The 15,903-nt window shown below is 38.1% G+C and overlaps 1 protein-coding gene across 1 annotated transcript in view; it reads left to right on the top strand.

Annotated features, from left to right (window-relative positions):
• Window positions 1-297: 297 nt before the first annotated feature.
• aacs (acetoacetyl-CoA synthetase) overlaps window positions 298-15,903 on the top strand; it is a 57,795-nt gene continuing 42,189 nt past the window's right edge. The window contains exons 1-8 of the mRNA XM_041788417.1: window positions 298-617; window positions 2,296-2,399; window positions 3,871-3,991; window positions 4,865-4,978; window positions 13,554-13,651; window positions 14,425-14,539; window positions 15,062-15,143; window positions 15,272-15,425. Of these exons, the coding sequence (XP_041644351.1) occupies window positions 479-617; window positions 2,296-2,399; window positions 3,871-3,991; window positions 4,865-4,978; window positions 13,554-13,651; window positions 14,425-14,539; window positions 15,062-15,143; window positions 15,272-15,425 (927 nt within the window). The 5' untranslated portion in view covers window positions 298-478. The remainder of the gene's footprint in view (window positions 618-2,295; window positions 2,400-3,870; window positions 3,992-4,864; window positions 4,979-13,553; window positions 13,652-14,424; window positions 14,540-15,061; window positions 15,144-15,271; window positions 15,426-15,903) is intronic.

The raw sequence follows: 15,903 nt of genomic DNA, 5'->3' as shown, positions 1-15,903 counted from the left end.
CTAAAATTGGGGCTGTATATTAAAACAATTAACTTTCGTCTGTGCAAATTATCCATTCTGAAGACAATCAGACAGTGTCAGTATTCAGTGTTACTGATACAGTCGGAAACATCTTGTGGTCCCTGAAAAAAAGCATACCTTGGTTCAGATTGTCGTTTGAACGGTATTAATAGCAGGTTATTCAACAACGTTCACAACAGTTTTGAACATTGTACGTTCTTGAACTCTACTTTTTTTTTGTTACGTCATGACGCCGGGGCGTGGTCAGTCAGTTTTCTTTAGCAGCCCCACGCATGTCTTTGGTAGTGCACCTTGCTAGCTGTTGTACACCGTGAGAGCCAAGCCATTCAAACTAAGCAGTTAGCCGAAGATCTAATTTGACACAAGCCCTCACCTTCGGGGACAGTTAGCTTAAACAAGGCGCTCGTGAACTCGCGCGGACAGCTATCTGGGAGCCGACAAAGGAGAAGCAGCAAAGATGTCCAAAGACACGGAAGGCAAGAGCGAGAAAATCATGGATATGGAGAGCAAGGTGTTGTGGTACCCGGACTCCAAGAAGAACACACAGATGGACAAGTTCAGGATACAGATCAACGGGGAATACGGGCTTAATCTCGGTGAGTGAAGAGGAGAGGAGGGAGGGAGACGGAGGAGTCAGACACAGACAGAGAGCAGGAGACAGAGGGGTGTGTTTGAATGACTATAACATGGAGCTTATTGAGCCTGCGTAGTTTTTTATCTGAGCTCAATAAAAACACATAATCAGTGCCCCTTTTCACTGCTACCTGTTCATATGTATGCTGTCTCTTCCCCTTAAACTGTTGCTGTTTGAAGCTCCTTTGTAATGCAGTGTTTTAGCTAGCTCTGCTGTGCAGCCTTTGGTAATTTAAAGGGAATATTGAAGAGCCAGTGATTCAGCATAAACACATATCTGCAGGTGTAAATCATTAATTATAAATAATTTTGCCCGTTCTCCTTGTACTCACACCTTTCGCTATTTGTACAATAATTAGCTGTTTATTACTCTGTAGTTTTGCTAATGTTTGGTTTACCTTCAGTTCCCAACCAGAGGTGGTGTATTTTAATTGTTATTTGACAGTGTGTCAACGTGAGGAATGCTGAAAAACCCGCCGGGCGTAGAGCAGAGAGGAAGATGTTACATAATTTTCAAGGGATGAGAGAGGGATTTTGTTAAATACAGATCTTTGTGTGAGAATTTATATCATACTGTTCTTCATATCTTCTTTTTCAAAACTGTCTGAACACCGGTACCGAAATTGACCCCTTAAAGTCATCTCTCCTCAAGGGCATTTATCATTTCTAATTTTCGTGTTGCTTATTGGAGTATTATATGCTTTTATTCAGTTTATGCACTAATTTTTAGGCAAAGACTGTAATTGCACCAGTAAAATGAAACGTTGCAAACGAAACATAAGCGTTTTACTTATTGCTTTAAGTTAATATTAAAAATGACTGCCCTGAGTTATAAATGGTCAGAAACCAAAAAGATGGGGAGGCCATGAGTGGGTCCTTCCAAGTAAACTACTTTAGTTACGATGCTGATTTAAAGTAAGAGAACGATTTTTTTTCTGGCTTTTTGTTTATCGAGATGATGGGGCAGGGAGCATGATAGCAGTATAAATTAATTACTAGTATCTGCAGATCTGACATTTCTGCTGATGCTTCCAACAAATATATCAGCTGTACATATTTGCAGAATGTAAGAAAGTGCAGTTTGAACACAAAACAATGAACCTACCTCTGCTGAAGTTAATTTTCTCTGACATCCTTCTTCCTTAAACTTTCAAATGCGTTATAATGACTTGTGTTTTAGGTCTGAAGTTCAGTTAGTTTGAAATTTTACACTTAAGAACAGGAGAGTCTTAAGCTCCAGTAACAGTTGTCACCACAACACATATTGGCTTGTGGCCTTCATCAGGGTGATGACCCTGATGATCCAGGCTGACCCTGATGAATGCCAGAAGCTGAAATGCATCAGTCTACTCTGTAAAGTCTTTTATCATCCTCCATGCACCTTGAAAGTTGGGGAAGTTGTGCCAGAATACCTTACTCTGGTTTTACTGTTCTTAACAAAAGTTGTGTATACATTAGTTTTGGCTAAAATAAGTCAAGAAATATCAGTTTAAAGGATGCCAGCACAAGTCTAGTTTCCTTAATCTCCAGTATGGTAGCAACTGTAGCAAAGTCACACTTAGTGTTTGAGCCACAATAAACAAAAGTCATTCATATTTGTTGTTGTAAAATTGTACTTACTACTTCCGCTCTGTCTTCTAGTTAACTACAATGATCTGTACCAGTGGTCTGTGGACAGTTATTCACAGTTCTGGGGAGAGGTGTGGCGCTTTTGTGGAGTTGTCAGCTCCAAACCTTATGAAGAGGTGGGTGCAAACACTGTGGGTTGAACATCATTGAACATATCCTCACATCACTTTTTCTAGGATTTTAGCTCTCTTGTAAAATATGGACTATGATAATAATTTGACCTTTAGAGTTTCCTTTTTATGGTTGTTGAACTTCCTGGTTTATCCTTAGTGCTCTGACGTGCTTTGGGTCTTTTAATGTCACACCTCAAACTCACTCCTTTCTCAAACACTGTAGTGCTTGGAGATTAATGGTAGGTGGTTTGTTGTTTTACTTCACATATGATAGTTCGACTGAATGTAACATCTCAGTGTTTAATCTCTTCACATAAATGACCTGCACCAATAATCGTTAGTGAACTGAACCTGAACTTCATCTAAATTATAACCCAACTTGCAGAAAATTCCTGAAAAAATGTAACATTTGAGCAAGGAGCTGAACTTTTGACCAAGGCTCTACCAACATTTGTTTCCTTCTGCCCTCCAGTATCTCCCCTCCCCTGCCCCTCCATTGCCTGACAAACAAACTGAACATTTTCTTGAAAATTTCAGGGGTGTATGTAAAAAAATATTGCATGTAGTAGGAAATGAACTTGAGCTGGTCTTTCTTGTCAAAAACAAGAGCAGATTACCAGATAGGCTGCAAATCCTGTTTTTTTTTTTTAACAGCCTTCTCAAGGACAAATGTTTAGATCATAACTAAAATTCAGTTGCTGTCAGCTGTGTCTTCTCAGTTACTAAATCCTGTAAAGGCAGTAAACCAATATGAATTTTCCTGCAAGATGCCATGCTATTTCATGGGACTCTTGTAACTTTCACTTAAGGCTTTCAAATAAAGTTTTTTCCCCACTTTTTTGAAGTCCGAAGTCTTTAAGGTGCCTTATAGTATGTGTTAGAAATTTGGCTCAATCACAGACATTACATTTTGTAACAGTTTTTTTCTTGATCCTATATGAAAAACAATTTTCATTTAAGTATTTTCATCTTTAAAGCACTCTACTTTGTCAGTTTCCAGGATATAGCCATCTAGGTTGATGTGTGCTGTAATAAACGGTGTCTGAACTTTAGGAGCCTTGCCATATTGGTAACACAACCCTAATGACACTTTCCATTTCGCATTGGCCACATGTTCATTTTTTTAATGACTTATGTTTGCATTTGAAGGAGACATCAAATAGAAGAAGAGAAAGAAAATGATGAAGTCTGTCAATCAATAATTTTACGGCAGTGATGCTTAATACACATGGTCATTAAATCTTAGTTTAAATCTTAGTTTTTAATTATTCTTTTTACAATAAATTATTGTCTTCAATCCAGATGTTATAGGATTAGACATGTATGCTTTTTATTGTGTAAAAAAAGATCTTAAAGCTATAGCTTAATTCATTTCTAGCTGTTAAATTAATTCCCTGGGACGCTGACAGTACTGTGTCACATCTTTGTCTCTCCTTTCTCTCTCCTGTATGTGTGTTTAATGGGTGTCTACCAGGTTGTGGATGTATCCAAACGGATCTCAGATGCTCCAGAGTGGTTTAAAGGAGCTCGGCTCAACTACGCTGAGAACTTGCTCAAACATGCAGACCAGGACAAAGTAGCTCTCTATGCTGCAAGTATGTATATGAAGTATGATACTTATAAAATATTTTTAAAGAGAACAGCATGTGGGGCTCAGTTTTAATGGACACATAAGCTGATTCTAGATACCACACAACACAGCACTCGTTGTATTCACATTTGATAGACCAACTCATGCAGGGATACTTTTTGTTTGCCCAATAAACTCCTTGACACCATTTACCTCGCCTCTTGACTGGAAAATGACCTTTTTCAATTGCAACATATTGCATTTACTTATGTTTTTGTTTTATTCTTAGTTATTATTTTGCATATTAGCTATCAGAATGACAGTAATAGAGACTTGAGAAACCAAGCTGAGGGTGCACAGGAGTACAGAATGGATGCAAGGATGTGCACAAGGTTGCACAAATCCCTGTGTTATTAGATTAACTGCTGCTCTCCTCTATCTCTCAAAACTGTCACATACTAATGGATAGACCCTTCTTTATTGCCCTATCTGTGTGCGTTTGAGAGAGAGGGATTGTGCACACTTGTGTAGACACAGGCACACATGCACACAACCTTCCTCAGGAGCTCTAATGTAATTATGACAAGGCTCATTGGTCACAATACGATGGAGCCTCTGCAAATGTCAGTAAAGTATTACTTAGAGAGACAACAAGACTGTTCCTGTCTGTGCTCTGCCTGCCACACTATCCATCTCTATTAATGTCTTCATTTCTACCTTCCTCTTTTTCCTTTTTGTCAAAATAAATTCAGAATTTTAAATGAAATTTCTGTCAAAAGGTGAAGAAGAACATTTGTAGTTAGTCTCAGTATACTTAGATTTCCTTAGTTTTTTTTATATTATATACTCTGTTGCTGTTCCGTTGCTCACTTTTTCTTGTTTTGTATTCAAAAACCAGCGGAGGCAAATGATGAGATTGTGAAGGTGACGTTTGGGGAGCTGAGGCGTGACGTGGCATTGTTTGCTGCTGCCATGAGGAAGATGGGCATTGAGACTGGAGACAGGGTTGTAGGTGAGTCATACATTAACTTCCCTTCAGTCCAGCAAGGGGAAAACAAGAGAATGGAGAAATGGGACCAGCTTTTTAATGCGAATTTTCAATCAGCCAAGTGTTGTCGTACCAAATCGATGAAAAAATGCATTACTCCTCATAGATATTTATTTTAATTGTTCAGTTCCTTTATTTCATCTTCTTCTTTTACCTTTACCCTGTGCCTTTGTAACATCCTGTTGCAGCAGTAGTTGAACATAAGACCTTCTGCCTTAGCTGTGTGTTTGCATGTGTCGGTTTCTGTGTGAATATGTGTATGTTGGCACAGGTCACAGCTCTCTCTGAATGTCATAATTTGTTTTCTCAGAGTTTGTATTTGTAAAGGGAGGACTGGCTGAGGAGATTTTCTCATTTATACCTACAAACTTAACACTATTAAATGCCATTAATCAGTGCAGCTGCTGCAAGTGAAGTTTAAACTGATGTAGAACATGTTTACCTACCGTAATCAAGTCAAGGAAACTGTATTTTTATAGCACATTGAAAAATAACCAGATGTGACCAAAGTGCTTGTTAGAGTAGAAAGTTAAACATGAAAACAAGAATCCATCATATACAGTATCATCTCGCAAGATCGACAGGCGGATTGGTGAAGAATTGCCAGTATTAGATACGTTATACAGAACTGACATGGGGAAAAGGGAGCTGAGCTGTGAGGCAAAAGTCTCAATTTACTGGTCGATCTTTGTTCTAACCCGCACCTACAAACATGGACAAAATTGTTGGTACCCCTCTTTTAATGAAAGAAAAACCCACAATGGTCAGAGAAATAACTTGAATCTGACAAAAGTGATAATAAATAAAAATTCAATGAAAATTAACCAATGAAAATCAGACATTGCTTTTGAATTGTGGTTCAACAGAATTATTTAAAAAAAAAAAACTCATGAAACAGGCCTGGACAAAAATGATGGTACCCTTAACTTAATATTTTGTTGCACAACCTTTAGAGGCAATCACTGCAATCAAACGATTTCTGTAACTTTCAGTGAGACTTCTGCACCTCTCAGCAGGTATTTTGGCCCACTCCTCATGAGCAAACTGCTCCAGTTGTCTCAGGTTTGAAGGGTGCCTTCTCCAGATGGCATGTTTCAGCTCCTTCCACAGATGTTCAGTAGGATTTAGATCAGGGCTCATAGAAGGCCACTTCAGAATAGTCCAATGTTTTGCTCTTAGCCATTCTTGGGTATTTTTAGCTGTGTGTTTTGGGTCATTATCCTGTTGCAAGACGCATGACCTGCGACTGAGACCAAGCTTTCTGACACTGGCCAGCACATTTCTCTCTAGAATACCTTGATAGTCTTGAGATTTCATTGTACCCTGTACAGATTCAAGACACCTTGTGCCAGATGCAGCAAAGCAGCCCCAGAACATAACAGAGCCTCCTCCATGTTTCACAGTAGGGACAGTGTTCTTTTCTTGGTATGCTCCATTTTTGCGTCTGTGAACATAGTGCTGATGTGCCTTACTAAAAAGTTCCAGTTTTATCTCGTCTGTCCATAGGACATTCTCCCAGAAACTTTGTGGCTTGTCAACATGCAGTTTGGCAAATTCCAGTCTTGCTTTTTTATGGTTTGTTTTCAACAGTGGTGTCGTCCTTGGCCGTCTCCCATGAAGTCCACTTTGGCTCAAACAACGATGGATGGTGTGATCTGACACAGATGTACCTTGACCTTGAAGTTCACCTTTAATGTCTTTGGAGGTTGTTCTGGGCTCTTTTGTTAAATTTCTGAATAATATGTGCAACTGTAGTCACAGGAACATCAAGCTGCTTGGAGATGGTCTTATAGCCTTTACCTTTAACATGCTTGTCTATAATTTTCTTTCTAATCTCCTGAGACAACTCTCTCCTTCGCTTCCTCTGGTCCATGTTTAGTGTGGTACACACCATGTAACCAAACAGCACAGTGACTACTTGTCACCCTTTAAATAGGCCGACTGACTGATTACAAGTTTGTAGACACCTGTGATGCTAATTAGAGGACACACCTTGGTTGAACATGTCCCTATGGTCAAATTATTTTCAATCTTTTCTAGGGGTACCATCATTTTTGTCCAGGCCTGTTTCATGAGTTTGTTTTTTAAAATAATTCTGTTGAACCACAATTCAAAGCAATGTCTGATTTTCATTGGTTAATTTTCATTGAATTTTTATTTATTATCACTTTTGTCAGATTCAAGTTATTTCTGTGACCATTGTGGGTTTTTTCTTTCATTAACAGAGGGGTCCCAACAATTTTGTCCACGCGTGTATGGTCATGAGCTTTGGGTAGTGACTGAAAGAATAAGATCGTGGGTTTAAGTGGTCAAAATGAGATTTCTCTGGAGGGTGGCTGGGCTCAGTCTTAGAGATAGGGTGAAGAGCTTGGACATTTATAGGGAACTCAAAGTAGACTTGCTGCTTCTTCACCTCATAAAAGGAGCCAGTTGAGGTGGTTTTGGCATCTGATCAGGATGCCTTCTGGTACCCTCCCTGTGGAGGTGTGTTCAAAAGGGAGGAGACCTCTGGGTAGACCCAGGACTCCCTAGAGGGATTATATATCTCATCTGGCCTGTGAACGCCTCGGAATCCCTCAGGAAAAGCTGAAAAATGTTGCTGGGGAGAAGGACATGTGGGTGGAATTGCTTGGCGGGCTGCCAATGCGACCCAATCCTGGGTTAACAAAAGAAATTGGATTGATGGGGCATTAAATAATAGTAGAATATGTGTCAATGCCCATGCAAAATGCTTTTCAATAAAACCTTTGTATCTTGTTGCAGGCTTGCAGGCTGTGGAGATGCACACTGAGCTATCAGAAGTGCTCATTTAGCTGGAAATTAGTTACTCTAGTATTGCTAATCACAATTTTTTTTATATGTCAGAACAGAAACATTTGTTGCCCAGACATTTCAAAGCTAGGAAAAAAACCTGTGGTGGCAATGAAATTGTTTTGATTTCTAATAGAGAAATAGATTTCCATTGTACAAGAAGTGTTCTTTTTCACCCTAGGTTAGATATGACTCTAACCCATGTGGGTTAAAAATATATTTAAAAACATGATGCCCCCCCCGCCCAAAAACATGTTTCCCCATTTGCTGTCAGTAGTCAGTAAAAGGAGATTTAATCAAATTTGATATGTTTTCGATGATGCTCCCTGCTAAAATTTGTCACTTTCAGGAACCATTTTAGCACAAAATAATAATATCACTTTTCCCTCACACAACTACAATCACTTCAGTTACTTTAGTCTTTTCATTAGGGGTCACACTTTTCAGCAAACTTAGGTTATTGGGATGGGCTCCATGCAAAGCCTCAATGTTATGTTTGGTAACAAAATACAGAGGTATAGCATAAGTCAATGTGAAGCTAAATGTTATCCATCCTAGTCTCTGATTAATTCTCAACTCAGTGGTTTGAAGGTTTTTGTGCTGCGTCAGTATTAGAAGCTTCAATTTCACAAACACTGACCAACAGTTGTAACTCAAATGACAATGACTTATAATACTTCAGGTAACTCATCTTTTTCCTGTTTGATTTAAAGGGATACTTCAACAGTTTGGCAAATTCACCCATTGCCATAATTCCTATAGTCTTAGTAATAGGTTCATTTCCTTTAGTTGTCAGTGCAAGCTGTTTTTTGGTCTGGGGGGACCGATATACCAGCTGTACAGCTAATGCTATAGAAGCAGATGGTTCAAGTGGTGAATGTACAGGTCACAGCTTGTCTATGAGAACGTTTTGGAGTTGTTGGATTGTGTATTTGATGAGTTTGATGAGGGAAAGCAAAAAATACCGTCTGCTTCCATAGCATTAGCTGTGCAGCTGGTATATCGGTCCCCCCAGATCTAAAAACAGCTTGCATCGACAACTAAAGGAAACAAACCTATTACCAAGACTGTAGGAATTATGGCAATGGGCGAATTTGCCAAAATGTTGAAGTATCACATGTTACACCATGTGTAACACATGGTGTAAAACCTTTTAGTGTAGTTTAGTATACTGTTAAAATGCTGAGCCAAAGGAAGGGATGTGTGAGTTGGATTTCCTTTCTTTTGTCACCACAGCTGTATTTAAGGAAATTTGGCAATCTAAAGATTGTAATGTACTGGAAGACATAAGCCAGCCATAAGAATTTAATTTGACATAATCAGTAAAAATTAAATTATGAAATTCATGCACCTCTTATTTCCCATGATTCCTTCTTTTATTTTGAGACATCCCTGAGTCCTCATGGCTACGACCTTATATTGAGCTTCTCTGTCCAGGAATGACCAGGGTGTAGATGTAAGTTTGTGTGTGTGCTCACAGGGAAAATGGAGATTGCAGTTCGGGAAATCCATTAGCTTAATGACTTGAGCTCTGCGGGAATCTCATTAGAAAGACAGGAGGAATGGAGAGACGGGTAGAAAGGGAGAGGGGTCAAGAAAACCCTCAGAGAGAATGAAAGAGAAGGATCCCGCTTCTACATCCCTCTCTTCTCTTTTTTCCCCTCATACTTCCCTTACCTATCTTAACAGGAATCTTTGTGTTTAAATATGCTTTCTCTTCTTGTGTGTAGATGGGTCAGGGATGTCTTAGTCCCTTGGCTGTAACTAAAATGTCTTGTCAGGGTCTCTAATCCTGGAGATATATAAGCACTTAGCTGATGACACAAGCCACATGCCTTAAAACAGGAAATGAACACACACACGTACACATGCATACACACATTCTGTGTTCTTCCTCTCATGCACTTTTTAGCCACATATCCTTCCATCTTGGTCCCATTAGACTCAACCGTCAGCCCTCTGTTACCAAGCTTGTATCATCACCTCCTACTGTACATGCAAAAGGGGATCAATGACGTTTAAATAATATAATTGAACACACACCCTGCAACCACAGCCTTTCACTGATCCATGTCATGCATGGATTAAATTAAATGAAAAATGAAGGTGCATTACAATGTAAAACTGTGAGAATGCTACAACTTATTAAAATCCAGTGACTTGAATTACAAGGAAATTGTAGCTTGTGTAATTATGCTTTAATGAGAGAAAAATGTTGGCCTGGTGGACATATTTGCTAACAGCAAAGCATGTTATGGCAAGAATAAAGTACAAGAGATTCAGTTTATGCTTGTTAGTTTAAATAAAAACTTATTTTTAAAACCTTACGAAATGTTACATAGGAAACTTGACTAAAATGAAATGATTTATGTAAAAAGACTGCAAGAGTCAGTAGAATGTGGAGGAATTTCATGTATTATTCATGTCGTCTGTTTATAGCTGCCAAAATAAATGATGTACTTAATTGTTTATTAAAAAGACAAATCCCACAAAATCAAGACTCCACCTAGAGATCTCCTGATGACTAACAAACGTATAATATACAAACAGCTATTCTTTAAAACTAGTGAATATACTTCAACATGGCTGTTGTGATTTGCAATGGTAGTCTTGTTAGCTCCACAACATTGAACTTGTGGTGTTAATGCGGGCCCTTGCTACATCTCTTCTTCACATCTCAGTGTTCCTACCTTTATCTTTTCTGTATTTCTCTCGAAGTTTAGATTTTTTTCTAATTGCTGCTTTAACTTTTTGAGGTTTGACTTTGTCATTCAAGCAGCAGATTTAGTTTTGATTGCCAGTACAGCGCAGAAGTTTGAATAAATGTATTGAATTAATATGGGCAGTGAAGGGGATAACCACTGGTTTAAAACATAGGATGAAAACACTGCACTAGTTACTCAGATTAGCTTTGTTTAATAATGAAAAGGCATTCAAGGATTAACACAATTATTTGGTTTCATATAACTTGGTTTAAAAAAAGCACTAAAGTGTACCTTTGAAAAGCCTTTGTACAACAGTTTTAAATTCACGAAAATGTCATATCTAACTTTTCTTATGGTAATGAAATACAGCAGTGAAGTGGCAGGGAAGCTTCATCAACGGTACGATAACAAAAGTCTCTTTAGGCTGTATCTACAGAGGTAGTCAAGCAAGGTAGTTTAGTAAGATTATGATCCATGACACTATTTTACCTGGTCCAATACAAGAAGATAACAATTTCTGAGAGTGCCTGTAGAGCTGGTGTCACAGGTTGGTGATCTGTCAGCTCATGATGTCATCCGGCCACGTTTGAGGTCCTGGTTGTAGCGGGAGGAGTCAGCATAGGAACCAATAAAGCCTGATTAGGCATGACTAACAGTAAGTGACAGCATGGCTTTTATTACCTCTGAGATTGCTAAAGTGAAACTAGCAGCTGTTTTATTGTTTTATTATGAAAGATAAAATATCGCATTATCTTATCAACTAAACAGGTAGCATGAGAGATCGTGCACTGAGTTTGACTGATCCATTGATTTTGTTTGAATAAACAATTTTCTCTCATCTCTAGAATGAGATAATTCTATTTTTGTGACCAAATTTTGATTTGATTTTATTCATGATTAATAAGATATTTAAAAATGATGCGTATACTTTACATGTAATTTAGGAAAAAAGTCTCCAGCATAAAAGAATACAGAAACGCATACACACAAAAAACTGCACCTGGGTCTCACAGACTAAGATTCTAGACATTTATTTTGTTGCAAGTCCTCTGTTGATTAAAAATATATATGTGCTTCTGATTTTTTTTCCCTTGCTGAAATAACTTCTCTATAAATGTAGCCCTTAAAACATAAATCTGATGCATACAAGAGAAAGCTTTTCTCTTTAATTACACTTCCTGTAATTAACATGGCAATGTATGGTCAGTAGATGCTAAATATAACTGTCATGTCTAATTTTTAGTGTTCTTCACTTTCATGGTTTCTCTCTTTCTCTCCTTCTCTGCTGATTGTCCGTCCAGTAAAAAGACCTGTAGTGTCCTTGAACACCATTTCCTAGATTGATCCCCACATATATCACATCATGACAGCAGTTATGATGTCAGCTCAGCTTGTTAAAAATGAAATAGTCCTACCACCATGGCTGATATTCATCTCTTCCTCCCCCACTCTTTGTACATTCATATTTTTCTCTCTCTCTCCATGTTGTCTTGATGGCTTTGCTCTGTATTGTTTTGTCTCTCCTGTGTCCCCCCCCCCCTTTCACTCTTAGTCAGTCTTTTTCTCATTGATGTTACCAACTATGTGGTTTCCTACTGTAAACTCGAGAGGCATCTGGCTACAGCCCTCTGTGGTGGGGCATTCAGCAGCAGACCTCTACACTGGGGCGATGACGTACATTGCCCGAGTCGCGGACCTCCACACTGGGGCGATGACAGTTGCTGCTCTCAAACATGATGACTATTCGTCAACAGCCTTTTTTTACATGACAAAAACTAGACGAAAACTATTGAAAATAGATCTGTGATGACTAAAATTGAAAAAAAAAAACTAAGTTTAGTTTTTGTCAAAATGACTAAAACTAGACTAAAATTTAATTTAATTTTCGTTGGACATTCAAAATTTGTGATATTTTTCCACTGTGGGTAAATCTGTCAAAATATAATGCATCTGTAGCTATTCCGTCTCCCAGCTGTAGAAAGCAGGGACCCCAGGTTTGGCAGAGTGCATAGAACACACTACCATGATTTGGTACCAGATTTAGGCAAGAAAATAAATGCTTGGACTAAAAGTAAAGACTAAAATGTGAGGACTTTTTATGGACTAAAACTAGACTAAAATGTTTTGAGTTTTTGTCGACTAAAACTAGACTAAAACTAAAAAGGTACAAATTACTAAAATGGAACTAAAACTAAAATGCATTTCATTTAAAGACTAATACTAAAACTAAATGTAAAAATGGCTGCCAAAATTAACACTGATGAGGATTACTAGACATGAGACCATCTTTATTCAAAAATAAGTGATGATACACTCCAAAATATACACTATTTTATTACTAAAGACACAAAACTCTTTTATCCAATAGTATGTTTTATTTTTTCTGTAAAAATAAGTTATGTTCAGTATCAGTTTTCAGTGAAATTCTACCGTTAATTTCGATCCTCAGCCGTTGTCATGGAAATCTACGAGCCGCTGTTACCTCCGCCAAGGAGGTTATGTGATCGGCAGGGTTTGTTAATTTGTTAGTTTGTTAGTTAGCTAGTTTGTTAGCGACATAACTCAAAAAGTTATGGAGAGATTTTGATGAAATTTTCAAGAAATGTCAGAAATGGCATAAGGAAGAACTGATTCGATTTTGGGAGTGATCCGGATCAACGTCTGAATCCAGGAATTTTTTGAAGGATTCTGTACTATTGGGAGATAGGGCTAATGGCGGAGGTCTGCGTTCTCCGAGTGCTTTTCTAGTTGCTAAATGTTTTAATTGTGAGACAGTTTTATTAAAAAAAAAAAAAAAAAAAAAAAAAAATTCTACCAAGTCTTGCAATTTCGGCTTGGGTAATAGCCTACATCATCGCCCCAGTTTAGAGGTCTGCTGCTGAACACCCCACCATAGAGGTCTGCTCGAGGTCTGCAGCCAGATCCTCTTGGTAAACTCTGCAACACTTCTTGGTCATTTTTTAAAAGGAATCCCATGCATTGGATTGTAATCCTGCTCTTTTCTGCTTTCTTCCCCACTACAGGCTACCTTCCTAATGGTATTCATGCGTTGGAGGCCATGTTAGCAGCAGCAAGCATTGGAGCAATTTGGAGCTCCACATCTGTTGACTTTGGAGTCAATGTAAGGGTTGTTTGCTGCTTTAATTTTATATTCATAGTTGAATAATTGAAGGGTTTCCATCTGTAACTATTATTGTATTATTGTCTTGTTTATATGTGTCCATTTAAACTCAATTTGAATAACCAAAATTAATTTGAATAGAAACAGATTTCCTACACAAGGAAGTAATAGTCACAAGCTGAATTGTCTTTCTGATTATAAATTATCTTTAATAAAATCTGTTAATAGCTCTTCAATCTACAGTTCGTGCTTGTTCCCACTTACAGACTTGAATTATATGAAGGGATAGAACAGATTCATATAGAAACAAATACGCATACAGAAAACAAGGAATCCAGATCTTGGTCATGTATGAGGCTTTAATTAGCCTTATCCTGTTGCACCTTTTTTTGTCAATGGCTTTTTTGTCATATTGTCTGCCTCTTGTTTCTGATGCTCTGCTGCCTCATGAGGTCAAGCACAGAAGTGCGTCTATAGAAGTGTGCAGGACATTAAGCCTTTCTAGTCACTTTCTCTGGAGTTTTTCTTTTTTTGTGTTGAAATCAGTATCCATTTTCCCTAAAGGAGTATTTGATTTCAGTTTGTCTCTAATGAGACAAACTGACAACAACATCATTTGCGTGCTTCCTTTATAATGAGTATATTGCATTGTTAGTAGTCTCATTGCCTTCGTATTTTCTGCACATTTGAGGTTTTTATACATTTTTTACCTTTCATATTAATCTGTTTTCAACCTTTTCTCTCTCTCTGTCCCCTTTTTTTTGTTGCTTTAGGGTGTCCTTGACAGATTTTCTCAAATCCAACCCAAACTGATCTTCTCTGTTGCTGCTGTGGTTTACAATGGAAAAACACATGATCACATGGAAAAGCTGACCAGTGTCGTCAAAGGTGTGCAGCCATGCAACTTTTCTCATCAAATAGATATTTTGGTCTAACTTAAACTTGACAGTTCATTCACTATAGAGAATAATGATATTAATGGGTGATAAGCCTGTTCAAAATGTAGCAGGACTATTATATTGTGGCACTATTTTATGTTTTTGTCTCTTTACAGCAGCTAAACTAAAATAGAATTTCTTCTTTCTAGCAGAAAGAAAAAAATAAGGTTAAGACCAGAATTTGTCAGACAAAATAGCTTTGCTGGGCTTCACAAGTGCACAACAGATGCCGCATTACAAAAGTAGGATGATAAAGGATTTCTTCACCTGCTAGCACAGAACTGTCCAGAGAGTTGCTGAGCATATTTAAGCTCTTAACTAAAAAGAGCTATCAGTGGGCTCTGTAAAGAAACAAAAGGTGTCATGTTGATGGAAAAAATAAATCCTGTAACCCCTCTGGGAACCCTCATGGCTTTTCACAAGGTAAAGTGATAAGGAAAAAAGCAAAGCTTTTGTCTCTTTCTGTCTGCAGGTCTGCCTGACTTGAAAAAAGTAGTCGTGATTCCCTATGCTCGCTCCAGACATGAGACTGACCTCTCCAAGATCCCCAACAGGTGAGTATGTCTGTAAACACAACCGTACTTTAGTGATAAACCAGAGAATCTGAGAGAAAGATTTTAAAGACACAGTATCAGATTTGTTTTTCTTAACCTTTTATTTAACTGAAATTTTGTCTCTGAAGTGTATTCATAGAGGATTTCTTGGCATCTGGGCGTGGAGAGGGCGACCAGTTTCCCCAGCTAGAGTTTGAGCAGCTTCCATTCAGTCACCCTTTGTTCATCATGTACTCCTCCGGCACCACAGGAGCTCCTAAATGCATGGTCCACTCTGCAGGGGTAAGAAGAACAAAGGTCTTCATTAGCTCAAAATCACTGATCACTTGCCTTCTTTTTGTCACTAACACAATTTGTCACACCAACTGCTATGTTTTATAAATAACCTAACCCGTGAGCTCTCCTGTATTGCTGTTTATACTCATACTAAATGTGAGTGGTTATTTTATGGAATTAAGTAGAATAAGAGACACTTTTGTTGCTGTGTGAGTTTCTCTGCTCCAGAAGGGTTAGATGGAGCACAGCTGCCATGTAAACAGGCACACAAATTTAAGCACACACTGGTCACATCTGTTTGCCAAGCTCTCCTGGGATAGCAAACATGTACAGTTTTATATCCAGTCCAAACCAGTTATATAAATACACATGTGGATGATTTGCAAAGAGGGTGATGCTCTCACAAATACCACATTTATTTTCATAAAAAGGAGGAAAAAAGATAATTAAATCACTAAATCTAAAGCTAAACATAACAACTTTA

The sequence above is a fragment of the Cheilinus undulatus genome, linkage group 5, assembly GCF_018320785.1.
Source record: "Cheilinus undulatus linkage group 5, ASM1832078v1, whole genome shotgun sequence".
NCBI classification, from domain to species: Eukaryota; Metazoa; Chordata; class Actinopteri; order Labriformes; family Labridae; genus Cheilinus; species Cheilinus undulatus.
Note: the sequence above shows the minus strand (reverse complement) of the source record. Positions and strands in the feature narration are given on the sequence as shown.